The sequence below is a fragment of the Engystomops pustulosus genome, chromosome 8 (genome assembly GCF_040894005.1).
Source record: "Engystomops pustulosus chromosome 8, aEngPut4.maternal, whole genome shotgun sequence".
NCBI classification, from domain to species: Eukaryota; Metazoa; Chordata; class Amphibia; order Anura; family Leptodactylidae; genus Engystomops; species Engystomops pustulosus.
In genome coordinates, this window is record NC_092418.1 from 19,745,835 (window position 1) to 19,772,368 (window position 26,534).

The 26,534-nt window shown below is 45.4% G+C and overlaps 3 protein-coding genes across 11 annotated transcripts; 1 reads left to right on the top strand and 2 right to left on the bottom strand.

The window, feature by feature from the left end:
* LOC140074833 (testis-expressed protein 47-like) lies at positions 1 to 11,299 on the bottom strand. 3 transcript variants are annotated; one of them, XM_072120056.1, is made up of 8 exons: positions 11,147 to 11,299; positions 6,579 to 6,701; positions 6,407 to 6,479; positions 5,807 to 5,910; positions 1,578 to 1,642; positions 1,298 to 1,499; positions 255 to 414; positions 1 to 148 (listed from the first exon to the last, which is right to left on the bottom strand). In XM_072120056.1, the coding sequence occupies exons 2-8, from the start codon at positions 6,660 to 6,662 to the stop codon at positions 111 to 113; spliced, it is 726 nt and encodes a 241-aa protein (XP_071976157.1). In that variant the 5' UTR covers positions 6,663 to 6,701; positions 11,147 to 11,299; the 3' UTR covers positions 1 to 110. The 3 variants fall into 3 exon arrangements, with proteins under 3 accessions (XP_071976157.1, XP_071976159.1, XP_071976158.1); XM_072120058.1 differs by lacking the exon at positions 11,147 to 11,299 and adding an exon at positions 8,014 to 8,107; XM_072120057.1 differs by lacking the exon at positions 11,147 to 11,299 and adding an exon at positions 7,800 to 7,903.
* E4F1 (E4F transcription factor 1) lies at positions 8,079 to 19,109 on the top strand. Of its 4 annotated transcripts, none has more exons than XM_072120050.1 (13): positions 8,079 to 8,302; positions 11,646 to 11,788; positions 12,353 to 12,452; positions 12,548 to 12,747; positions 12,830 to 12,950; positions 13,217 to 13,369; positions 13,502 to 13,617; positions 13,944 to 14,049; positions 14,854 to 15,071; positions 15,155 to 15,353; positions 15,484 to 15,647; positions 16,012 to 16,074; positions 16,451 to 19,109. In XM_072120050.1, the coding sequence occupies exons 1-13, from the start codon at positions 8,197 to 8,199 to the stop codon at positions 16,781 to 16,783; spliced, it is 2,022 nt and encodes a 673-aa protein (XP_071976151.1). In that variant the 5' UTR covers positions 8,079 to 8,196; the 3' UTR covers positions 16,784 to 19,109. The 4 variants fall into 4 exon arrangements, with proteins under 4 accessions (XP_071976151.1, XP_071976149.1, XP_071976148.1 ...); XM_072120048.1 differs by having other exon boundaries at positions 12,356 to 12,452; positions 13,502 to 13,644; XM_072120047.1 differs by having other exon boundaries at positions 8,080 to 8,302; positions 13,502 to 13,644.
* ZDHHC4 (zDHHC palmitoyltransferase 4) lies at positions 18,313 to 25,618 on the bottom strand. 4 transcript variants are annotated; one of them, XM_072120054.1, is made up of 7 exons: positions 25,334 to 25,618; positions 24,638 to 24,761; positions 23,468 to 23,529; positions 23,105 to 23,283; positions 22,721 to 22,846; positions 22,199 to 22,443; positions 18,313 to 19,850 (listed from the first exon to the last, which is right to left on the bottom strand). In XM_072120054.1, exons 2-7 carry the CDS (start codon positions 24,758 to 24,760, stop codon positions 19,509 to 19,511), a joined length of 1,077 nt encoding a protein of 358 aa, XP_071976155.1. In that variant the 5' UTR covers position 24,761; positions 25,334 to 25,618; the 3' UTR covers positions 18,313 to 19,508. The 4 variants fall into 4 exon arrangements, with proteins under 4 accessions (XP_071976155.1, XP_071976153.1, XP_071976154.1 ...); XM_072120052.1 differs by having other exon boundaries at positions 25,280 to 25,618; XM_072120053.1 differs by having other exon boundaries at positions 25,489 to 25,617.
* Positions 25,619 to 26,534: the final 916 nt, after the last annotated feature.

The window sequence follows — 26,534 nt, forward strand, 5'->3', positions numbered from 1 at the left end:
CTTTTTTTTTTAAATAGTTTTATTTTGTGAAATAACAAATTGAAATACAAGGACAGAATGTGGTTTATTATTGGCACAGAATCCGAGCTGAGGTGGGTTCAAAATGGCCGCTACAGATCGGGAAGTTGAGGTGCCGGCCAGAGAAGGTCTGGAGAAAAAATCAAAAGTAATAAGTTTAATCATGAGACCCAAAGGAGCGGCCCCCCTCCTGTGACTGATGAGATATAATAATACTGGGTTTGGTGCGGTGTTACCTGATGTCACCGGACTGTTGATGGGTTTATTATACATCGTGGTGAACTCTTCTGGACTAAGGAACCTCCCGGATCGGAGAAGGAAGCAGATGATCTCCTCTCGGACCAGCAGCTCGGGGACTAAATCGTGCAGATTCTCTCCAGGACCTTTGCTGCCGGGCTGCACAGATACAGTAGTATATGTATAATAATAGCCTTCACTTCATGTAGTGTTGTCTGTCTATTGGATGTCAAAGTTGTTGAGAACTAAAACTTTTTTTCTTTTGATTTGTAGCAACCACTCAAAGGAAAGCTGTCACCAGGTTTTACCCAACTAAACTAGTAGAGTAGTTGGGTATGAAATGTTCTTTGTAGAATTCCCTCTTTTATGTGAAATCTCCTATAAACAATACTCTCCTCACCTTATTTTTACATGAGACGAGTCAAGTTTAGTGGTTGCACGTGGTGTGTCATTTCTGAAGCTGCTGTCTGCTGTTCTATAGCACCTAGAAACATGCTGCTGGTGTCATTTTACAGATAAAGATCTTATCTTTCAGAACACACCAGAATTTTGGTTCTGTGATCTGCAGAGCTGCACATACAGGCAGTTAAAAAAAGAGGCGGTTATTGGATCTTTATCTGCAGCTCGCTTCTCTGAACAATGGGGGAGATTTATCATTGCTTCTATGCCATATTTCTGTGCACTGTGTTATTTGTGTTTGGCGCATGGTGGAGTTTCTGTCCCTTGTCTGTGTACTTTTCCGAAACTTGCAGGACCTGGCATAGTTTTGCCTGACTGCGCCGCCCAACAAATACATCAAGAGGTCTACTCCTCTGGACAAAGGGGGTATCACGTGGTCCTTACAAAACGCCCCCCCCCCCTCCCCCCAATGTCTTGAAGCTGCCTCTATATCTGGTTTTGTAATGCCATAAACCTGTAAGTCTGTAGTAAGGAATAGTGTTCCTTACTGCACTATTTCCCTATCTGTGCAAATGGAAGGACCAAAATCCCATTAAAGGAGTCCAGATTTCTGGTAACCGATGTTTCCTCTCTGGATTCTTACCTTTAGTACTTTAGACAAGAACATTCCTAATTTCATCATGAGGGTGAGACATTCTTCTACCACCGAGTCTTCAGACTGGCTATTGCCAAAGTCAGCCAAGTACTTAGTGGGCAGCCTGACGATCCGGAAATACCACTGAGGAAAAAGCCTGCTCTGGATATTGTGGGAGATCACAAGGATTTTGATGTCCTGCAGCAGTGGCCTAGAAGACATGGATGAGAGCTGTGAGGAGGCTGTACATTGTGTGCTCACTATGCTATTTATCACAGCAGATACATACTCTGCACCCTGATTCTGGATCTGGATGAGATCTTGATTTATTCCGGTCAGGATTTCGGAAGAAGCCTGTGGAGACGACAGAGAATCATGAGCTGTCCGGGGAACATGTCACTCATGGCTGCATGAAATGATCTACGAAAAATGCAAATAAGTTTTCCAAGGTGTTAAATGGAAAACAATACCTCCTGTTGCTACCTTGAAAGGCAGCCCCCTTAACATCAAGTATGACCTACAAGAAGTCTAAAAACATGATGTGGGATTAAGCCCAGTTGGGAGTCTGTTCCTTATGGAATAGATATACTGGTTTGGCTTAATCCCACATCATGTTTTTAGACTTCTTGTAGGTCATACTTGATGTTAAGGGGGCTGCCTTTCAAGGTAGCAACAGGAGGTATTGTTTTCCATTTAACACCTTGGAAAACTTATTTGCATTTTTCCCAGAATTCCCTGGTGGAGCATCTATGGCTTTAAGTCTCCACATGCCTTTAAGGTGGCCTTAATTGGCATTGTCTCCTTAAGGAGAACACCTACTGTCTGATCCTAGTCAATAGCCTCTCACATAGCCAAATCAGTTCCCTACACTGTACTGAGGAGACCCAACCAGGTCGAAACAGTGCTGTCTACAGTTGGGAGTCTGTTCCTTATGGAATAGATATACTGGTTTGGCTTAATCCCACATCATGTTTTTAGACTTCTTGTAGGTCATACTTGATGTTAAGGGGGCTGCCTTTCAAGGTAGCAACAGGAGGTATTGTTTTCCATTTAACACCTTGGAAAACTTATTTGCATTTTTCCCAGAATTCCCTGGTGGAGCATCTATGGCTTTAAGTCTCCACATGCCTTTAAGGTGGCCTTAATTGGCATTGTCTCCTTAAGGAGAACACCTACTGTCTGATCCTAGTCAATAGCCTCTCACATAGCCAAATCAGTTCCCTACACTGTACTGAGGAGACCCAACCAGGTCGAAACAGTGCTGTCTACAGTTGGGAGTCTGTTCCTTATGGAATAGATATACTGGTTTGGCTTAATCCCACATCATGTTTTTAGACTTCTTGTAGGTCATACTTGATGTTAAGGGGGCTGCCTTTCAAGGTAGCAACAGGAGGTATTGTTTTCCATTTAACACCTTGGAAAACTTATTTGCATTTTTCCCAGAATTCCCTGGTGGAGCATCTATGGCTTTAAGTCTCCACATGCCTTTAAGGTGGCCTTAATTGGCATTGTCTCCTTAAGGAGAACACCTACTGTCTGAAATGATCTACTAAAGACAGAACTCAGGCTCTCATTTCTATTAATTCCCAAATTCCAACCTTTCATCTGCACTTGATTTTTTTTTTTTCCAACTTACATTTTATTGAATAGTTTTAAAGTTTCACAGAGGTTACAAATAATACAACAAAATCAATGTGGTCATAGAAAGTGATAAGTAATAAGACCTTCACAGCGAGAGTTTAAGCATATACAGCAGGTAGACAACATATTGTTCCAACAAGCAAACAGTTGTTTCTGTCTAGTTTCTATTTCCATGTTTTTACCCTGCATAGAAACTTCACTTCTAAATAGCAACCAGCATTTGGAAATTTAAGAAAAAGAAACATAAACATTCCCAAAGGGAAAACAGTGTATTTATAAAAAACAAAAAGAAACAAGAAACAAGAAACTACCCATGTATCTCATACGTGTCTCCGCAATAAAGTGTGCAATTCACTATAGAAAGCTATGGTCTATAGCATCCCAGGAGGCCCAGGTCGCACAGAACTGGTCTGTCTTTTCATGTAGAGAGGCCGTCATATATTCCATTGTCCGCATATGCCGTATACGTACACATAGATCTAATAAAGTGGGGGGGGTCAATTTCTTCCAAAATAATGGAACCAGAGTTTTTGCCGCGCTCAAAATGTGCAAAAAGAGTCTGGCCTGAGATTTCCCCAGTCCTACCGGAGGCAGTCCTAAGAGAAATGACACTGGGTCTTTATTCAGTGTAGTATCCAGGGTCTTCTGCAGTAGTGTGTGCACCTCGGCCCAGAAAGACTGAATAGACGGGCAATCCCAAAATATATGAAATAAAGATGCCCCAGGGTTATCACATCTCCAGCACACGTCAGGGATGGATGGATTAAGTCTATGGAGCAGCATCGGTGTATGGTACCATTGCATCAAAATTTTATACTGGTTCTCTTTATAGAGTGCTGACAGAGCACCCCTGGGTGCATTCTCCCAAATTATCTTCCATATTGACTCCGGTAACTCCCTACCCAACCACTCTTCCCATTTGAGCATATATGAATGTCTGCTAGGTTCTGGGTTTATTTGTGCTATAAGCAAGGCGTATAAGTCTGAAATCAGACCTTTCGAAGTGGAATTATTCAGACATATCCGCTCAAATGGTGTAAGGGATGGAATGGAGACAGATCCTAATATTTTAAGACAGAATTGGTAAATCTGGGGGTAAGTGTCAGATGCTGTTGCAAATTGATCTGATGCCGAGCAGAGATCAGTGAAAGTGAGCAGTTGTTTAGTTGTAGGGTGCGTCAGGTCTTTAATTCGGAAAGCGTTCATTGGCTTCCAGAAAGTAACGAAGTCTGCTCCAAGGCTTTGGGGTAAGTGTGGGGTATACAAAAAAGGAGTAAGTGGCGATCTGTGTGTCGCTAGAGAGTAGCGGATCCGACACCTATGCCATATGTCTCTAGTGAAGGCCATAGGGGCTAACAACGATGAATTAGGGATCTCCGTCGGGGGACCCCAGATTAATGAACTGGGGTGCACCGGGGCTAGCCATAATTTTTCAATTTCTGTCCATCTATTAAAGGCAGGCAAAGATGTCCAAGAGACTATATGTCGCAGGTGTGTTGCGTAGTAGTATAGAGTAATGTCTGGAAGGCCAAGACCCCCTTTTGATTTTGGTGCCACCAATGCACTTGATTTTCACCTTTCACCTCTGTAAATCTTCACATTCTTGTGTTTGAGGATTCTCTTCTTATCTAGGATGGTGCAACCTTCACACCTGACCTAATAAAATACCACTTCCAGAAGCTTTTTAGTGTTCAGAATCATAGTGCTACTTTCTAGTAATGATTTAGGCTACTTGCACATGTACGGATGCTACGCCCGAGTCGTGAACCAGGAGTAGCACACGTTGGGCTATAGAGGTGGAGGGGTGAGCGCTCCTCACCCTTCTCATCAACATAGCGAGGAGTGCTGCCGGGCCATACGTAAAGATTTACCTGTACTAGAGCATGCTATATCTTTTTTCCGGCCACAGTACAGTGACACACGTGCGTAATCCACTCATGCGGCGGCGGTGTGATAGCTGCCATTCATACGGCTGCAAGTGGCCTTAATATGACTGAAAAAACTCTTTAACCTGTCGGTCAACATCTCATTGGTGGGACAGAAGAATCGGTATCATCGTTTCATGTCGCAAATAGGTAATGATGGTAGCCAGAAGTAGGGATTAATAGACTGCACATCTTTTTAAGGCCGTGGTCACACATGGCAGTGGATTCACGTTTTTGAAGCGCATTTCAAACTCAATAGTGTGTTTTAACCAAAATGTAATAGTTTTGCTTGATGTGTTTCAAAACACAACAAAATTGAAACCAAAGTGGCACGTGTGACCATGGCCTAAAGGCTCATCCACACAGGCGTGTGGCAAGGTGAACTCTGTCGGACCTGAGCGGGGAAGCGACACGTGCAGGATAACGGTGCACGATCTTAGTGAATCGCGGCACAGTGCATGATTGTCCAACAATGCACTTTCGGGGACTCCGAGAAATGGGTAAGTAAATGTGCCCCATAGTGGGGATTTAGCAGGTTCTGGCGCATGCTGCGCCAGCGTTTGATGTAGGCCCCACCCGCCATGCCGGATATATCTAGAAGCGTGCAGTTCTACCTCAGGACCACTGCCTAACATAGAATTGCGATATTCTGCAGGCACAGGGCAGGAATGACCCACTCCAGGGCTCCCCCTTCAAGCCCACTTAATGTGGAGGTGACGGAAGGGGGGAAGCAGTCGCAATTTCTGTATAAAGGCTTATACGCCAAACAACTGCCTCCCTCCTCCATAGACCTAAAAGGGTGAGTATGTCATCCATGGAAATCACGGATACCATACTGAGAAAAGAACTGAAGTGTGATTGAGCCTATGGACTGAATGACAATGTTTATGTGCCCTGAAAGCATAAAGTTCTCTCTCTTGGAATACAACGCAATCAGAAATAATGGGCTTACCTCAATCATATGGATGACACAGCTGGGGTAGAGCAGAAGTAATCCTGAGATGGATTCTCCAAGATTGGATTTGATCAGTCGATTGAATAATCTTTCATAATGTTCTGCATGCAGAGAATAACACATCTATGGATTACATTCTAGATTTGATAAGTATTTAAGCCCTATCTGTTTACATAAATTCCTATTCCATGAAGACAAGATTCTTAAATAAACCCAGGATAACAAAATATCACATTGTCTAATTCACTGTTATTAACAAAAATACAGCATTTCACAGATATAATTGTAACCTGTCTCTATCAGTCCTGGTGTACACTGTCCTGGTGATACAACTGTAAATCTTCTGACTATGGTAAGATTTTTCTCATGAATAGCTTCTGCTGTCTGCATACTGCAATGCTCTCTGTCACTAGATGCACAGCACCGATTTCTATGCAGTGGCTGACATGAGTGACTGCAGCTCAGACTGTGGACCCAAGTCATCACCCAGTGATCTCTCTCTCCAGATATGTGGTACAATAACTTGCACTCTCCTTCTTGTATTGTTAAAATTAACTGTGTGTGTATATGCCCCTAAATCACCATAAGTTCAGTTACCTGGTAGAGCGTTGCAGTTCGCTCGCTCTGGAGAAATCCTTGCTACATATATCAGCCGATGGATTATTGACTTCTGCGGAGAGGACAATATACAGGGAAGAGATCGGTATCAAAGTATTATGAATTATCATAGTCTAGTCAGTACAAAGGAAGGCGATCAATGTACACGAACCATGTGCTGGGCTTCCAGGAGCACGGTGAGGGCTGAGACGTGGGGAAGAGCCGGTGTAGAGGAGCATCTCTGACGAGAGGCCATGACTGATGCTCTGTAGGTCTATGAGATCCTACTGGTAACCTAAGGAGGAGGGCGACAGATCATAGCAACCAGGTGACGAAAGTAAACAACAGGGAGGATACTGGGTATCACATAGCGGAGTCACAGCGCTCATCACAAGGGAAATAGATGATTAACCTGGAACCCGAGCACAGAGAATAAATTAACCACCAGTATTAATTATTCATTAACCCCCTGACTTATTGCGCGCAACAGAAGATGAGAAAACAATCGCTTCAAACTCTTCAAATTTAAGGTTTGAGACACTTTTATCATTGCTTAAGGGCTCATTCACACTGGCCTCGTTTTCAATGGGTGTCTTCAAGTTGCAGTCGCTTTGCACTGATCCGTTGTCCGTAAAAACATTCTGAAACGTCCTATTTTTTTTCTCACGGATGCAGATCACAGACAAAACAACACTGATAACAGGTCACTGATGAGGTGGGGAAAACAGGTCTAACTAATGTTAAACCTTGAGGGCGTGTTCACACGATGCGTTGCGTCACGTAGATGCACGAGGCATTATGACATGTCTCTGATTACTGTCTGTGATAATAACAGCTCCTGCACCTGTGTGACATCACATGACCATGGACAGATTTCTATCCAGTGGAAGTAAACAGAAGCTTTCTATAGAATGACAGCAAGCAGAGATCTAGAAAAAACATTGAGGAATTGATACAGAAACTCTACAGGTGGTCCCATACTTAAGGACACCCTACTTACAGATGACCCCTAGTTACAGACGGATCTCTCTTCCCACCATAACCTCTGAATTCTTTACTATAGTCCCAGGCTGTAATGATCAGCTGTAAGGTGTCTGTAATGAAGCTTTATTGATAATCCTTTCTCCCAAAAATGTTGAAAATCCAATTGTCACTGGGACACAATTTTTTTTTTGTCTGGAGATATAAAATATACAGTTCTGACTTACATACAAATTCAACTTAAGTACAAACCCAAGTAACCTATCTTGTATGTAACACGTAAAGAGAACTAAAATTGTGCCATAATGGATGAAGGACTTTGGCCCTCCAGGGAATGCACATAAAACTGGCAAAAACCCTTGTGGAACACTGTATTGGCCGTTTTTTCAGGACATTCCAGGGAATTATTTACCTATAATAACCAAATATGGGAGATTTATCAGAAGTTTCGGAGGTAAAACTCTTCTAGTTGGCCATGGAAACCAATCAGAGCTCAGCTTTAAGTTTAAAAACAGCAGTGGGTAAATGAAAGCTGAGCTCTGATTGGAGCAGTTCTGCCTTCAGACACTTCTCCCCTATGTCACTATTTCAGGCTGCCTGTAAACTCCTGGCAGTTCTGCCCTCACCCAACATGGCGGTTGTGTCTGTCATGCGTCACGCCCTGACGTTCTCCCCTCAGCGTCCTGCTTTACGTGCCCGCCGTCAGCCCCGTTGTTATGACGACACAGTCGTAAAGTCGCCATTTTGCGCTGTGTTCTTGCCGCTGTGCGCTCGTTCGTTGCGACAGAGGAGGAGAAGTCCTGTCTGGGATGAGCTCGGAGCCGGAGCTGGGGGCGGGAGAGGCTGTGCCCGGCGCTCTGGTCCTCCCCTGCGGCCTGCCAGTGGTGCCCATCATCACCCACTTCAAGGAGGAGGGTGAGTGCGGGACCCCCCGGGGCCCCATTACTGTGTCATAACAAGTGCACGTGTGTGCGGAGGAGGAGGGGTGACCCCTTATATTCATCATCTCTCACCCTCATGGGACTACAACTCCCAGCATGCCCGCCCATACAAAGGAGGTGCCTTTAGCAGTGCATATCCCCTGTGACTATTGGGATATGATGAGAGTTGTAGTTCCTCAGTACTCAGTCCTATGGGATAGTTGTATAGGATGATGGGAGTGTCTTGAGCTGGATAACCCCCTGTTTAGGCCTTGGACATGCTGGGACATGTAGTTCCTCAGTTGCCTGGGTGCTGCAGGTTAGAGGTGTAGGATAATGGGGGTGTTCTCCGCTGGATTGTTCCTTGTATGAGGTCTGTATGATGTTTGTGGCATGCTGGGAGTTGTAGTCCCAATTCAGTTAGTATGCGGAAGGTTAGAGGTTTCTGCTTGACCTGAGCTTGTATGAGTTCTGTATGACGCGTGCCTCTTGGGGTATGCTGGGAGTTGTAGTTCCCCAGCAGTCGGATTGCTGTGTGTTTTGGATCCTGACCTGGATGTCTCCTCGTATGTGATCTGTATGACCCATTCATTAGCTTTTGTGGCATGCTGGGAGCTGTAGTCCTCCATCGGTTATGATTCTACAGGGTGGAGGTTTCTACTATAGGTAAATGTGCTGGATAGCTCCTTGTACGAGGTCTATGTGTCTGGATTTTTTTTTTTGCAGCTGTCACAGAGATATGACATCACATCAGCATTGGCTTATCTCTTCCCCCTCCCTGTACAATGATATAGATATCACTGACCTATCATTACATCACTACTGACAACATATGATGTCACAGCTTATCTCCTCCCCCTCCCTGTATAATGATATAGATAACACTGACCTATCATTACATCACTACTGACAACATATGATGTCACAGCTTATCTCCTCCCCCTCCCTGTACAATAACCTCTATATAGATAACACTGATCCATCATTACATCACTACTGACAATAGATGATGTCACAGCTTATCTCCTCCTCCCTGTACAATGACCACTATATAGATAACACTGACCCATCATTACATCACTACTGACAATAGATGATGTCACAGCTTATCTCCTCCCCCTGTACAATGACCTCTATATAGATAACACTGACCCATCATTACATCACTACTGACAATAGATGTCACAGCTTATCCCCGCCTCCTCCCTGTACAATGACCTCTGTATAGATAACACTGACCCATCATTACATCACTACTGACAATAGATGATGTCACAGCTTATCTCCTCCCCCTCCCTGTACAATGACCTCTATATAGAGAACACTGACCTATCATTACATCACTACTGACAACATATGATGTCACAGCTTATCTCCTCCCCCTCCCTGTACAATGACCTCTATATAGAGAACACTGACCCATCATTACATCACTACTGACAATAGATGATGTCACAGCTTATCCCCTCCTCCTCCCTGTACAATGACCTCTATATAGATATCACTGACCTATCATTACATCACTACTGACAACATATGATGTCACAGCTTATCTCCTCCCCCTCCCTGTATAATGATATAGATAACACTGACCTATCATTACATCACTACTGACAACATATGATGTCACAGCTTATCTCCTCCCCCTCCCTGTACAATAACCTCTATATAGATAACACTGACCCATCATTACATCACTACTGACAATAGATGTCACAGCTTATCCCCGCCTCCTCCCTGTACAATGACCTCTGTATAGATAACACTGACCCATCATTACATCACTACTGACAATAGATGATGTCACAGCTTATCTCCTCCCCTCCCTGTACAATAACCTCTATATAGATAACACTGACCCATCATTACATCACTACTGACAATAGATGTCACAGCTTATCTCCTCCCCCTCCCTGTACAATGACCTCTATATAGATAACACTGACCCATCATTACATCACTACTGGCAATAGATGATGTCACAGCTTATCTCCTCCCCCTCCCTGTACAATGACCTCTATATAGATAACACTGACCCATCATTACATCACTACTGACAATAGATGATGTCACAGCTTATCTCCTCCCCTCCCTGTACAATGACCTCTATATAGATAACACTGACCCTTCATTACATCACTACTGACAATAGATGATGTCACAGCTTATCTCCTCCTCCTCCCCCTACAATGACCTCTATATAGATAACACTGACCCATCATTACATCACTACTGACAATAGATGATGTCACAGCTTATCTCCTCCCCTCCCTGTACAATGACCTCTATATAGATAACACTGACCCTTCATTACATCACTACTGACAATAGATGATGTCACAGCTTATCTCCTCCTCCTCCCCCTACAATGACCTCTATATAGATAACACTGACCCATCATTACATCACTACTGACAATAGATGATGTCACAGCTTATCTCCTCCCCTCCCTGTACAATGTCCTCTATATAGATAACACTGACCCATCATTACATCACTACTGACAATAGATGATGTCACAGCTTATCTCCTCCTCCCTGTACAATGACCTCTATATAGATAACACTGACCCATCATTAAATCACTACTGACAATAGATGATGTCACAACTTATCTCCTCACCCTCCCTGTACAATGACCTCTATATAGAGAACACTGACCCATCATTACATCACTACTGACAACATATGATGTCACAGCTTATCTCCTCCCCCTCCCTGTACAATGACCTCTATATAGATAACACTGACCCATCATTACATCCATTCTGACAATAGATGATGTCGCAGCTTATCTCCTCCCCTCCCTGTACAATGACCTCTATATAGATAACACTGACCCATTATCTGCATATAGCGCGCCTGGAAAGATCTTCATAGACCTTAGTCTCCTCTAGACCATCTTTTCCTCTGGCCATGAGCTGCTGTAAAGCGTATCACTTGATGCTGTCACTACAGCTCAGTCAGGCCTGGCTGGCCTCCGTTTTTCCAGTATATACACATAAGCGGTGACGTGTATGTCCCCCCACTGTGCACACAATAGACTCTTCCGGCTTTGCTTGTTGCAGCTTGTGCTGTTATCAGGAGGGTCATCCCATTGTCACCAGGCTATTGTCACTGGGAGAATTTTGCCTACCTAAACCCCCACAGTACAATGGAGCTGGCAGACAGTCCGGGTGACCCCCACCTAATGCAGGGAGTGTGATAACCTGTGTGAGCAGCATTGCTGATGAGGGCGATGTGCTCAGGATGTGTCCCATGGAAATCTATCACCTTCATGTAGCGTTGTTGTGTTATGTAGCTGTATTTATGAGGGTGAATTGATCTCACTGTTTGCAGATGAAGATGTGCATCGATGTGGTCGCTGTCAGACGGAATTCACGAGCCTGGAAGAGTTTGTCCAGCACAAGATACAAAAAGCCTGTCAACAGAACCAGGAGCAGAAGCTCGAGTCTTCCATATCTGCCCTCAGCAGCCAAGAGGTAGGCAACCTTACAATATGTGTGATGTGGTCTGCTGAGCGTCTGTATCTAATCATGGGTGATACCTCCTCGCTGTATACTAGAGCGGATACGTGATATAGTCTACTCATCCACTGCCCCTCAATCTATTACACAGGTTTTCATTGTTAGTTTTAATCTTATTTCTGATGTAAAATTCAGACCTGGGCCATGGCCTTGGCCTCCTTGTATAGACGGGGGCAGTCATTGGACTTCTATTAGGGGGTGGGAGCCCTAATGAACGAAGAGAGATGTATAAAGGGAGGTTAGCAACTGTGTACAGCGAAAAGGGGCGACTGGTGGGTATCAGATGCTGGGTGCCCCCCACACATGTGAACAGAGGCCTGGAAGTCTCCAGCTCGGAGCTGTGGTAATGGCACCGACGCTCCGCTGATGCAGAAGAGATGAGGATTGCTAAACTAATCTGGTGCAGCTTTAGTCTCTAACCAGGAGCCGGGCAGGGTGCATTGTATTAGAGGAGGATAATGTAAACTTATGTATACTTTGGCAAAATATAAGGATATTAACCTCGCGACTCTCTAACAGCAGGTGGTGCCATGTATAGAAGAAGATAATGGGGACATCTCGCACGTCGTTGTGGAGACAACCTCCTTACAAGAAGACATCTGCACCGATCCGGACATAGGTACAGCAGAGCACAACATAACTAATGCCGTTTCAGGATCTGGACTATGCTGAAATGTACTGTCCGCCCTATACACTTATGTTTTGTCACCCTAGCGATATCTGAAGAGGTGAAGGCAGATGCTAGTGAGGACAGTATGGAAGAAGGCACGAGGACTGACTACCAGGAACTGGAGGTAGAGTGGCAGGAGGCCTCTGAGGTGCCATCACAGACTGACGATGTCGCCATGGTGAAGATGATTATGGATGAGAAAGGGCGCTTTGTATGTCAGACATGTGAAAAGACCTTTAAAAGTGTATGTGTACATGTTGTGGGGTTTCCGTAGTCCTTGCTAGGCGCTGAGGACCCTTGTTTAGTGTCCTCTATTGTCTTCACAGTGCACCATTCTGAAAGCTCACATGCTCACCCACAGCACCCAGAAAGCCTTTCAATGCACAATGTGTGGAGATTCATTCAGGACCAAGGGCTCGCTCATCCGTCATATCAGGAGGCACACTGGTAAGGGCTTCACATGTGACCACACATCGATAAATAAGAATAAGGGGCTTTTCTGAGGTCACTTGGTCAACAGTGAATCCTAAAGCAACAAGTGTCTCTATACTTTGTGTCCTCCTCTCCATGTCCCTGCAAGGCTCTGTATTCGGTAACTGCAATGGTGACGTCATTGCAACCCAATACGGTCTTAACCTCCTGCACATGTGCAATATAATCCCGGACAACATGTCTGTAGATTTCTCTAACCTTTCTGTCTGTATTGTTTCCAGACGAGCGCCCATACAGTTGTTCAAAGTGTGGAAAGAGTTTCCGTGAGTCGGGGGCGTTATCGCGGCACATGCGCTCCCTCACTCCCTGCACAGAGAAGCTCAGCCACGTCCTGGGGAGCAGTGTGGTGGTCAAACGCGACGCAAACTCATCAGGTCTGCTCACAGCATAGAGCACAACTATTATTATTGGCTCTCATCCTCCTATCTGCGAGCGCTCATCTGTGTTACGTGATGGAGATGATTCTGGTTCTGTATTGGTTAGGTTTTCTCTTTTCTCCCTTCCAGTTTTAGTATCTACAGACGTAACATCACATTTAGGAACAGATGAAATAGATGGGAGTCCAGTGATCCAACTAGTGACCGATGACAAGGGCAATCTGCTGCACGAGATCCATGTCCAGGTGCGGGCTGTGGCTTTCAAAACGGGGGTGAGTAGAGCGATTCCTGGTACGAGTCAAAGTCTGGGGGATGGGGGGGGGGGGAGCTCTAAAGAGACGGCTGTGTATAGAATGTAATGTATATGAATTGAAATGTTTGTTAACAAATGTAAAAATCCAAATAAAAATGAATCTTAGAATCGGCTGTGGGGGTTGTAGGTTTCCTTGTTGTTCAGGGGAGATGGAGGCTGTAATCTTATGTCTGTCTTTTAGTAGGGAGGGGGGACATTTCTGCAGAAGTAAAAAGCTGCCATACAATATTATTGATATTTGGTTCTCTTTTTCAATAGATAGACGGTATAATGAACAAGGAAATAGAGAGTTTCAAGTGTGCTCAGTGCGGGGCAGTATGCAAGAGTAGCAGCTCCTTGAAGGTCCATCTAAAAGGACATGAAGGTAAAGTAATGTTACTGAGAACTGAGTCAGTCAGTATGGGCATCAGTGTGGTATCTTGGTAGATTAGATACAGGGATGGTCCCAACATGTCCACCATGTCACGTCAGTTTAACCTTACTCAGGGGAGTATTAAAAGGTCCGTCCGCTTTCAGCCAATAATTCATATGGGTTGTGTCATGAAAAGTTACACAATTTTCCAGTATACTTCCTGTATCAATTCCTCAGTTTTCTAGATCTCTGCTTGCTGTCATTCTATAGGGAGCTCCACTGTGGATAAAACACTATCCTTGGTCATGTGAGGTCACGCGGATGCACGGCTTGTTATAATCACACAGCTCTGATTATTCTGCGATACAGACTAGATATGTGTGACATCACATGACCAGGGTCATTTTTTTTTATCCACTGGAAGTAAATAATGAAGCCTCCTGTAGAAGGACAGCAAGCAGAGATCTAGAAAACCGTGAGGAATTTATACAGAAAGTATATTGGAAAATTATATAAGTTTCTACTGCACAAAAATGATTAGTTGAAAGTGGACGACCCCTTTAACATTAATAGGTAAAACCAGTATAACTTGCACTATGGTTCTCTCTATTAGTATCAGGTTTGTGTATACTCATGAAAGCTCCTGGGACAAATGTCAAATAGGCCGATGTTTATCCAAGGGAGACTTTGTTCCCGAGGCATCTGTCGTTCTGTTATTCATCTTTATTGGTTTATTGATTTGTAAAGTGCTACGGAATTTGATTGCGCTATATAAAGATTATTATTATATGCTGAGGTGTTAGCGCTTTTTTGCAGGCTGCAAACTGTTCAGCTGTGATCAATGTGGTCGGGAATTCCTGAAGGCTCACCTGCTCAAAAAGCATCTGGAATCCCATGGAAACGTCCGGAAATACAAATGCGGAGAATGTGGGAAGATGTATAAAACAATAGCACATGTCAAGGGCCACATGCGGGTGCACTCTGAGGACCGGCCGTACCCCTGTCCAAAATGTGGGAAAAGATACAAAACCAAGGTGAGCGGGGCAATAGTTTTCTGCACAGCAGTGACTGCAGCGTGTTCAGTAGGGGGTAATATCTGTTTTCCCTTTGGCTACAGAACGCCCAGCAAGTTCACTTGCGCACCCACATGGAGGAGAAGCCGTACGTGTGCCAGTACTGCCCGCATAGCTTCCGGGAGAAGGGATCTCTGGTGCGGCACATCAGGCATCACACGGGAGAGAAACCGTTCAAATGTCCAAGATGTGGCCGAGGGTTTGCGGAGCATGGGACCCTGAACCGCCATATGAAAACGAAAGGTAAAGATGGAGGAGTAGCAGGGATATCTGTCTCCACCAGGAGCTCTGCTGCTCTCCCCTCATCACATCCTGCCTCAGACAACTGCATTATGCTGCCTGTCACTAGTAACATCTGCATTGTCCTCTGCAGGCGGTTGTGTGGTTCTTCAGAATTCAGAGCAGACGGATCAGACAGCGACTGACAACAGCAATAGCTCGGAAGCCATGAGCAGCACAACGGCCTCCGAGGAGCCACATACCATGCTGGTGGAGTTCTCTTCTATGGTCGCTGATACTCAGGAATATATTATTGAGGTAATTACTAGGTTTTGTCTCTATTTCACTGCTCTGTGAGTGGGTTTGAGAAGCAGTGAATATGCGGTACCCGTGGCCAGAAATTGTGGTTGTTTTCCCCTTTTAACACCTCCCCCACTCCAAGACTGGTGGCAGAGTGGGCTGGTGTGGGGTGTTCCTATGCACTACCCATAGCCTGCCCTTGACCAGGTGTATAACTGCCCCGCTGCTCGCTGGCTGCTGGAGCCTCCTGATAGATCCGGCGGGGGGGAAAACATCATACACACCAGCAGCGTATGCTAAATCCCCCTCTGTGGTAATATTTGAACATTTGTGCTGAAGTCTAAAACAAACTTTTTTTTTTTGTCTTTCTACTTGTACACAGACCTCTGAAGAATTGGAAACCAGTGAGGCTGCGGAGCTGCTAGAGAGTACAGAAACTGAGGAGGTGAGGGGCTTCAAGATTTTTTTGTGAACCATCCCTAAGAGGCTCTCTCCTGCATTGTAATATAGTTAATAGATTCCTTTTTTAGGGTAACGGGGTTTCCACTATTGGGATATTGATGACTTATCCTATGGACAGCTCACAACTATCGGATCAGTGTGGATCTGAAACATGGGGGGGGGGGGGGGGGGGCAAGGGGCAAGGGCAAAGAGCTGGAATCTGCTTATTGGCGGGTGTTGGACCCCACTGATCTGATGATCTGATCAAGATACTTCTACAAGCATCAAATATTCGGAATGTTGCACCTTCCTCCTTGTATATCCATTCTGTGCTGTGTCCATCAGATATATTACATTTCTCTGCCTTTGTGTCTGTACAGGTGGACGGCCATATACTGAATGTAGTCCAGCAGCTGGTCAGCAGCGCCAGCCCCGGACAGCAGATCATTGTACAGAATGTGACACTGGATGACACTACTGAGCCCTGCATAGAGGAGGTCCCCACTACAGACACCATAACCATAGCTACCCCAGAATCTCTGACAGAGCAAGTCGCCCTGACTCTGGCCTCTGCTATTGACGGATCTGTAATCACTAATGACGATGTTTCTCCTGTGGAGGAAGTGATAGTACCGGAGGACGTGGAGCAGGTCGGGGAGTTTGTCATCACATCACAGGAAGGAGACGTTGAGGTGCAGACGGTTATTGTGTAACGGTCTCCGCCTTCTATGTGATGACCTCTAATTAATACAGGAAGCCAAATTTGTACACTGGTCTGCGAAATACATACCTTAGCCTCCATTAGATGGCGCTATGTCTCAGGGCTAATGGTGCACACAAGTGTGTAGCCTTCACGCTGCAGATGGACTGTGGAGCTACTGCAAATGCTGTTGTGTGGTAGCAAGGATATGCTACTGGGGCGTTCCAGTGACTCGGACATTGTAGATTTGACTCCTGGTTTTGCCTGAGGAGATGACAAGCTCAGAATATCGCTTGTGCCTTTTGAGCTTTGCCCTTGTATCCTCAGTCACGACCTGGCGTTGGATGTTCTGGTATCTTTCTTTGGGGAGCTGCACCCCAAATCCTTCTCACATTGAGAAACTTTGAGCTCTCTGTAATGGAGACATCATGGTTGTGCCATGCATGGGGTGTTGTATGGACGTCAGCCACCAGAGGAATGTTTTATGTACACCCCTCACCGCTCCAGCTTTTAGCCTGTATTAGGTGCTATGGGAGTAGGGTTACCATCACATGCACTCTTCCTTTTATAATTGACCCGTGCCACTCAACCACAATAAGCTAAATCCACGATACTCCAGCATAGATTCATCCGTAGAGGGGCGTAGGTGGTGTTTTAGGTGAGCTATGAGTTTTAAGTTTACTTTTTTAGTCTGATCATTGCTTGACCCCTTTGCTGATTGGAATGTAACCTCTCTGGGTTTTAGTCTGGTTATGGATTTGCAGTCCCAAGCAAAATACATTCCCCCTTATGAGCAAAACATTCCTGGAAAGAGTATTTACAGGGGTTCTCCTGTCTTGGCTAAGTTTGTCATATCCACAAGAGCTGCTCTTGTCCCATATCGTGCGGTGCCTGCTCGCTCCACCACAATGAGATTTCCCAAATTAGCTGAGTAAGTGTCTCACTTTCTTCGGAGCTCCCATAGATTGATATACTTTATGCTTTGTCACCACCCCCCAGTGCCCTGCAGTAAGCAGACATTTTGCACTTTTTACTAAAATGAAGATGTCTTCAAGACCTCTGCATGCTGTCAGTGAATAGACTTCCAGTCCTACTTGAAAGGAATCATTACGTCGGCCATATACCATTGTTCTCCTAGCAGTTACACATGCATCTACTGTACTTGGCTGTGTACATGTTTTCCATAGGGATAGATTGACAAGGTGCTGCCAGGTCCTTTCTGGTGGTGGCCTACCCTCCAGGGAAACACAGAATTGGAGGTCCCCATAAACATAAGATTTTTTTCATGTACGGAGAACAGATTGTGCCCTTCCACAATGCTTCCTAATTGCTGACTGCAAGTTTTAGTTACTCACAACTTAGTCACACTGATCCATTACACCGCTGGGTATTAAGACCCAATGTAACGGGCACTGGTCAGTGACAGGAGGTGGATCCTGTTTACTTCCCTTTTTAAATGTAGCAGATTCTATACAGATGAATGATTGTTGGGGGTAATGTGCAGTTCACTTGTGTTTTTATCACTTTTTTTCCTCACTAGACGTGTTTACAATGATTGGGAATGAGCATAGAAATGGACCCCCTTCCTTAACCAACAGGACCCACGAAACCTGAAGATTATAGGCTAGAAATTCCCAAACCAACTCACTGATGTGGTGTAGATGGTTATTCCTGCTTTCTACACCCTTGAAGCTTTGCTATCACATATCTTTTAAGGGGGTTTTCCAGGCACCAAATATTCATGACTTGTCCTCAGAATGAGCCTTGTCTCCAGTGCCATATGAGGCCCATCGTGCAGTCAATGAGGTCTCATTCAGATGAATAGGAGGCGATCACTACACACACCATGGCGCCATCGTCAGCTGACTGATGGAGGGTGTCAGGTGTAGGACCCTTAACAATCTGATATTGAGTTACTGTACTGTGGGTGGCAATATTTGTTGTCCAGAAACTCCTTTTAGAATGTGCAGATGAAAAATAATAGTTTGTAGTTTGATGAGGCTCCCCTCCCCTATTGGCTGAGCACGTGGTGGGCATGAGTTGTATGAGTAAGAGGCTGCACCTGAGCCGGGCCCTGGGCTTGACCCCTGTAATCCTGAAGGAAGAATGTGCTCTACCACGCAGAAGCATTGGATTGTATTTTTATTTTCTGCTGTATTTCAGTGTTTTCCCACAGGGTTGTGTTCCTTAGACGCCTATGCAATGCCCCATAATGTTTTGTACCTCCCCCTCTACGTGGAGATTTGGGACCCGACTTCCACATCATGGAGGAAATGTGAAGAGCACATGTCACTACTGGCTGCTGGATGGTAGTGTTATTAATAAACCTTCTTTTATAAGACGTCTCCTCATCACTTACCTCTGTACAACTGATCCTAAATTACTGATATTCCAACATGGATTGGAAATGATGGAAGTCACTATAAGAGGGTCCCAGTGATAATGGGAGACCCTGCCCTGTACTGAAAGTATGACTACAGAAAGGGACCATAGTCCTAAGAGAAAGTGACCAGTTAGTGGTAAAATTTGGGTGCCTGTGTAACTACAAGATAGGTAACAGCTCTCCCTGCAGAGGGTGCACCTCCTTAGTAAGTGTGCAGGTTCCTATGGCTTCTGCAGCACTAGAACAATGTGTTATGCGTAGTCCTTGCTGTCACTGAGTAATCCATTTAGATGACACGTTCCTGCCCACAACCCCCAATAACATCTCACTGAGCCTCACCTACATCATTGTGTGCTCAATCTTTGACCAAAACGTTGCGTCGTGGCCGTATCGCATCCTCTGCCGCAACGTGACCGCATTGACACTCACTAGATGTGACGTCATGGAGCCAAAGCGGCTGTGAAGCCCTGACGTTATACAGGTGGTGAGGTTGGAATAGTTCTCTTATGTTACCCAGAATTCCCCTGGAGTAACCTTTAGGGGTCCTGTGATTCCTCCGAGCTTTATACCACTCATTGGTGGTCCGGTTAGTGATGGAGAGATAAAAGAGGAAGCAGGTGTAACCTCCGAGGAACAGGATCAGGAGGACGAGGAATCCCAGGGTGAAGACGATCCTTGGAAAGGTCAGGAACAATTGCTGCGGAGAAAGAAGACGTCCATGAGGGACACACACACCCAGTGCAGGATCATTATACTTCCTTCTGTGCTATGTACACCCACCCCTGCTACATATACACGAGGACCCACCCTGATAGGACAATTATCCTCTATCCTGGCTACCTGCACCCAACATGTGGATGGCTGACAAGTGCTGGTCCCCAACCTCTTGAAGGGTCACATGACTGTTGCCAAGCAGATACGGACCGCATGCGTATGACACGTGTGCGTCATCCATGTGATATCCGTATTCTTCAGATTCCCATAGGCATCTACACTTACCGGCCACTTTATTTGGTATACCTGTCCAACTGCTCGTTAACACTTAGCCAATCACATGGTGGCAACTCAGTGCATTTAGGCATGTAGACATGGTCAAGACAATCTCCTGCAGTTCAAACCGAGCATCAGTATGGGGAAGAAAGGTGATTTGAGTGCCTTTGAACGTGGCATGGTAGTTGGTGCCAGAAGGGCTGGTCTGAGTATTTCAGAAACTGCTGATCTACAGGGATTTTCACGCACAACCATCTCTAGGGTTTACAGAGAATGGTCCGAAAAAAAAAAAACATCCAGTGAGCAGCAGTTCTGTGGGCGGAAATGCCTTGTTGATGCCAGAGGTCAGAGGAGAATGGGCAGACTGGTTCGAGCTGGTTCGAATCGCCACCCGTTACAACCAAGGTAGACAGAAGAGCATCTCTGAACGCACAGTACGTCCAACTTTGAGGCAGATGGGCTACAGCAGCAGAAGACCACACCGGGTGCCACTCCTTTCAGCTAAGAACAGGAAACTGAGGCTACAATTTGCACAAGCTCATCGAAATTGGACAGTAGAAGATTGGAAAAACGTTGCCTGGTCTGATGAGTCTCGATTTTTGCTGCGACATTCGGATGGTAGGGTCAGAATTTGGCGTCAACAACATGAAAGCATGGATCCATCCTGCCTTGTATCAGCGGGTCAGGCTGGTGGTGGTGGTGTCATGGTGTGGGGAATATTTTCTTGGCACTCTTTGGGCCCCTTGGTACAACGCCACAGCCTACCTGAGTATTGTTGCTGACCATGTCCATCCCTTTATGAGCACAATGTACCCTGTAACATCTGAAGGCTACTTTCAGCAGGATAATGCGCCATGTCATAAAGCTGGAATCATCTCAGACTGGTTTCTTGAACATGACAATGAGGTCACTGGACACAAATGGCCTCCACAGTCACCAGATCTCAATCCAATAGAGCATCTTTGGGATGTGGTGGAACGGGAGATTCGCATCATGGATGTGCAGCCGACAAATCTGCGGCAACTGTGTGATGCCATCATGTCAATATGGACCAAAATCTCTGAGGAGCTTCCAGCACCTTGTTGTATCTATGCCACGAAGAATTGAGGCAGTTCTGAAGGCAAAAGGGGGTCCAACCCATTACTAGCATGGTGTACCTAATAAAGTGGCCGGTGAGTGTATAAGGCTCCTGCATCAAGCATCGGCAGGAATAGAACTTGCTCCGAAATGAACGCATCAGTGTGACATAGGCCTCATTCTCATGTTTTGTTTGCCAAAGTGTTGGTAGTAGAATCACCCTATCAAAAGGATCTGTACGATTCAAAAATCCCAAACTTACAGTTCTATCCATTTTTTTTTCCTGGGTCCAACATGTCTGTGCCATACAATGACAACCCACTGATTCCAAAGGGAGCGGTGTAAAATCTTGTTTGTCCTGCTGGGGAGCTTAAGGTAAACTAAAGACGTAAATGCGTTTTTCCTTGGTTAAAAAACATGGCCGCTTTCTTCCAAAAACAGTGCCACGCCTGACCATGGGTAGTGTGTGGTATTGCAGCTGAGCTTCAATACCTGCACATACCATGGTGTGATGCTGTTTTTGGAAGAAAGCAGCCATGTTTTTCAACCTCTTGACAAGACCGAATTTCCAGAACAGATTACAGCTGACACATCACACAGGATCACAACACTACGGGGGTGATTATAATCGACCAGCAATTATAGCTCAAATCTACGTTTCTAGCGGGTGGACATTTGAGGTGCAGGTGAAAGCCTCACTGTGCACTTCTCTATCTCTGGCAAAGGGGGAACCAGTCCTGAAAAATGTTCTCCCCCATCTTAAAGGGGTTGTCTGGCATTGAAAAACATGACTGCTTTTTTCCAAAAAAACAGCGCCACCACTCACCATGGTTTGTGCTGGTATTGCTGCTCAGCTGTACAGGAGATAAATACCTGTGGCCAGGTGTGACACTTTTTTTTAAAGAAATTAGTCATGTTTTTCCACCTCTGGACAACCCCTTTGACCTCCCTGCTGTGTTTTACCTGCCTCTTACCTACCTGTATAATATACGTCACAGTCGCCATCTCTTGGTGCCCCTCGCTGTCCACGTAGGCTGCAGTCATCATGTGTGAGAGCAGCACCACCTGCAGGAGGAAGAGTGTAATGACAGCGGCTAGGGACACGGCCGTGAGGGTCAGGCTGAGTAGATAGAGCAGGAAGTATCGGATATTCAGCCCCCCGATGCAGTTATTCACCCAGACGCAGTGATGGTCAAAGCGCTGGACGCAGCTCCCACAGACTCCTGCAGGGAAAAAAACAAAGTATGCAAAGTCCCAATGGTACCAGTGTAGTCCTAACTTGGACAGAACCTCTCTCTTAATAAACCGAAAATCATGGCTGCTCCCTTTCCATTTAGCCAGCAGCTTAGATGCAGTACCAGGCACAACCTGTGGACAGGTGTGGCGCTATTTTTGGAAAAAAAGCAGCCATGTTTTTCTGATCCTGAACACCCCCTACAAAAATCTCTACTACAAGGCCAGTGGTCTCTGGGCTGTGCATTGTTAGGGGACCCCTCTTACCACAGTGCTTGGATCGCGCCGGTTTCGTCAGGTGACACGTCGGACATGTTTGGTCTCTGTGAAACATTATCTCATCGTACTTATAGACCTGGACGTAGAGCGACTCGTTCTGTTTAGTGACTCTTCCTGCAACACAAACAGTATATGAAAAATTTTTATATGAATGTTTTTCCAAAATATTCGGGACAGAGCAGGGAAACGGGCTCCAGGCATGTGTGCGCAAATCCCTTTAAGGCTATGGCGACAGTGCTTGGCAGTAACTCACCCACCGCATGGCGTTTACCACTTACTGTAAGTGACTAATACAAACCTACGAGATCCCAATGATGTCCCGTTAAAGGGATTTTCGTGTAAGTAGGGAACAGCTACCCCTGCTTCTGTTACCTGGGTCTGATGTGCAGCATTTATAGAAGAAGTACAGGTTCACTGTTATCAGTATATACGGCAGGAAGACCAGCGACCGGCTGAGATCCAGCTCCAGACTGTAGTCCAGGACCTCCCATGTGAACTCCGCAAACACCAGCGCATCCAGGATCAGGTGCAGGAAGACAAAGGCAGCGCTCCTGCATCAGAGACGCATCAATTACACAATGTATGGAAGAGGTGAAGGCACATTTAGCAAAAAAAAAAAAAAAACTAAAAAACTGGAAAACTGGACAATCCCTTTAAGAGTTATGAGAGACACTTGTAAATTTGGAAGAACCATTTGCCCCAGAACGTAGGATTACAGTATAATGTGTTGTTTACCTGGCGTGGAAGCAGCTGTGGATACATCTCTGAAGCCGGGCCGGTAACACAAGGGAAATGACCTGCAATATAAAACCCCACAGCTGAAGGGTTAATCTGATACCATGCGTCTAGTGAAGAAGTGGTCACTTCAGACTGCACTGATACACTGTAACAAAATAAGAAGACTGGATACGAATTTGTGCTCAGTAAGGATTGCCTCTAGGCAGGACACTGTAACAAACCCTCAGCTGGGAGAGCCCGATACAGTAAATACCTCGAAGAGTCCAAATCACCAAATGCAAAGCTGTCTTATCCAAAAAGGTTTTCTTTCTATCCACATAAGATGTAGATATTGATTTCGATTCACGGCAGGTCTTAATAACATTGCGTTTAAAGGGAACCTGTCAACAGACACCTAGCCCCCACAGGTAGGGGACGAAACGTCCTTTCTAATATTCCCTCTTTTATGTGAAAACTCACTAATTTACCTATAAAAAAATCTCCCCAAAAGTCATGTGACAATGAGTAAAAAAAATTATATTTTGCCTGAGATGAGTCAACTTTATCGGATGCAGGAGGAGAGTCACTTCAGACGCTTCTATTTTCAGTTTTTTAGCACCTAATAAATTTGCTGTTGGTTCTCTGCTCCTTGTCACATGACTTTGGGGGAGAGTTTTATAGGTAAATGGGTGAGATTTCACGTAAAAGAGGGAATTCTAGAAAGGACATTTGATCCCCCACCTGAGGGGGCTGCTAGATGAATGGGGTAAACTCTGGTGACAGGTTCCCATGTTGTCACCAGAGTCTCTCAGTAGTGCAGCCTCAGGCTTCGGGTCGGACCAAGCGAGCGTCCTATTTACTGCTGGTGCTGTGTTCACACATGTACAGCAGCGGGCCTTGGCCTGATCGCCAATACATTTCTATGGAATCGCATGCGATTGGAAATCAGAACCCGATGTCTTGCATTAAAACAATGTAATCGGGTTCTGGTTACCAATCTTGTGCGTTTCCATAAAAACGTATATACGATCAGGCTGTGTCCCGCTCCCAAACGTGTGTAAACGCAGTATATATGACTGCACCCTTAAAGTGACAAAAAAAGTGTCAAAAAAAGTAACAGTTCAGGAAAAAAATGTCTCATTTCTGGGTGCCTCTTGCTTCACAGTGTCCTGTTATAGGGCAACTTACCTGTTCTGTCCTATGGAGGGCGCTGTCCAGTCCGCTGGTGGATCTTCCAGACAGGAAGCAGTAAACAGAAACACAAAGAATGAGGAAAAACGCGTAGAAGATGAAAAGCCACAGGAAGTCCATGCTGGAAGAAAAGACATGGGGGTTAGTGTGTGTAGGCGAGGTACAACCCGCAGACCACCCTACAGCCCCCGTCATCACCCTATAGGGCACTGAAATGTTGTAGAGTGGGGCCCCACACTCAGGACCCCACTAGAGAGCAGTACTGCTTCCTCCAACATCACGTCCAACGTCATGTGACCAGGTTATGGTATAAAAGTGAGGGGCACTACCAGGCATGGCCACCGAGCAATGTATGGTGCTGTTCTCATCCACAACCTGCCATTTATGATTGTGTCAGAACCTGGACAACCCCTTTAACATAGTAACAAACAGTATGACATCAGTTGCGACAGTTATATAGACTCCGCCCTTTTACATAGGGGTGTGGTCAGTATAGGGAGGGTGGGGTTTAAATGCTTAGGTAAAACAACGCTCCCCATAGTCTGAGACTGGGTCCAGTATTGCAGCTCCACACTTTTCTCTCTATTCTCTTGAGTTGCGATTCTACGCACAGCCATTAGTCAGTGGTGGCGCTGTTACCTGACACATATGATAGTCCCCTTGTTGGTAAGGAAGTTTACACCCAGCAAACACCTTCTTAAATCTGCAGCTTCTTTGGCTGTAGTCCTGCTCTCAGGCCAAGCAGTATAATGGCAGAGCTAGCAGGCCGACGTTTCCATGGAAACAATCTCCGGGCAGTGTGACCCGACTACAGCCCAAAATAACACACAAACCATACAGCCACCTACTGTGCCGCTGTGCCCCTCTGCTATCACCTCACTACAAGCAAAAATCAGTAGCTCAGCCGCCAAAATACACATGAACCGTGGGCGCCGACATAATGGCAAACCCGGAAGTGGGGCAGGAGGAGGCGGCTTCAGGCCGTGCAGAAGAACGTGGATACAGGGAGGCTCAGGCTTACAAGTCAAGCGCCGAATCAGAGCTTCGACGAGTTCCGGAGCAAATGGAAAGGCTTCTCAATGGAGCACAGAGCAGCAGGTTTCCTGTAGTGATGTCTAATGAATGCAGCAGCTTTCTTGTAAGATGGAGGGTGTCAGGTCTGGTCCTGTAGTACACCACATAAAGTACAGGGGCCTCATGTAGGAATATAGCAGTTTATGGCACATGCATCACCACCCCATACTCTCCTTAGCAAAGAATAAGTGTAAACTCCCAACATCTCAGGTGGGGGACGAAATGTCCTTTCTAGAATTACCTCTTTTAAGTGAAATCTCCCGTTTACCCGTAAATAAAATAAAATCTCCAATGTTATGTGACAATGAGCAGAGAAGAGTCATATTTGCCTAAGGGGAGTCAAGTTTGTCATGGAGCTGTGGTTTAGTATCTAATAATCGATGTCTCGTGATGTGGGAAGTGAAGGTGCGACAGTATCGCGGCTTCACTGCGCATGCGTTGTATGTACGGTGTAATACATAGGGTTTACTTGCCAGAACGCAAAGGCACCAAGGGAATGAGGGACGGGGTGAGTATTACATTAGTTTTCTTTTCCAATGAATGCTTAAAAATGAAACGGGGTGTTTTGACAAACTAAAGCTCCGGTACATAAGGACCTGTGGGTGGATTAATGTTGCAAAGCGCCCTGAAGGTTCCCTTTAAGATCACACAAGGCTTGTTGCTCTATCATCTAAAAAACTGGAGATACAGACAGATACAGGGACTGCGCTCCCAGCTATTTCTTTAGCGGCCTGTAACTCTGATTCTGTAGCTCACAGACTCACAAATGTAATGCAGTTTGAGATCTTTATCTTTAATATGACACCAGCAGCATGTGTGT

Excerpts from the sequence above, each read along its gene's own strand:
- E4F1 (XM_072120047.1), top strand. The coding sequence starts at position 8,197 with ATGAGCTCGGAGCCGGAGCTGGGGGCGGGAGAGGCTGTGCCCGGCGCT. Across the intron at positions 15,354-15,483 it reads CCGCCATATGAAAACGAAAG|GCGGTTGTGTGGTTCTTCAG; the intron begins GTAAAGATGGAG and ends TGTCCTCTGCAG. Across the intron at positions 15,648-16,011 it reads CTCAGGAATATATTATTGAG|ACCTCTGAAGAATTGGAAAC; the intron begins GTAATTACTAGG and ends ACTTGTACACAG.
- LOC140074833 (XM_072120056.1), bottom strand. The coding sequence starts at position 6,662 with ATGGCCTCTCGTCAGAGATGCTCCTCTACACCGGCTCTTCCCCACGTC. Across the intron at positions 1,500-1,577 it reads ATCCAGAATCAGGGTGCAGA|GCCACTGCTGCAGGACATCA; the intron begins GTATGTATCTGC and ends CATGTCTTCTAG. Across the intron at positions 415-1,297 it reads TCTTGTCTAAAGTACTAAAG|CCCGGCAGCAAAGGTCCTGG; the intron begins GTAAGAATCCAG and ends GTATCTGTGCAG.
- ZDHHC4 (XM_072120054.1), bottom strand. The coding sequence starts at position 24,760 with ATGGACTTCCTGTGGCTTTTCATCTTCTACGCGTTTTTCCTCATTCTT. Across the intron at positions 23,530-24,637 it reads CCCTCCATAGGACAGAACAG|GTCATTTCCCTTGTGTTACC; the intron begins GTAAGTTGCCCT and ends TTTATATTGCAG. Across the intron at positions 22,444-22,720 it reads GGCGCGATCCAAGCACTGTG|GAGTCTGTGGGAGCTGCGTC; the intron begins GTAAGAGGGGTC and ends TTTTCCCTGCAG.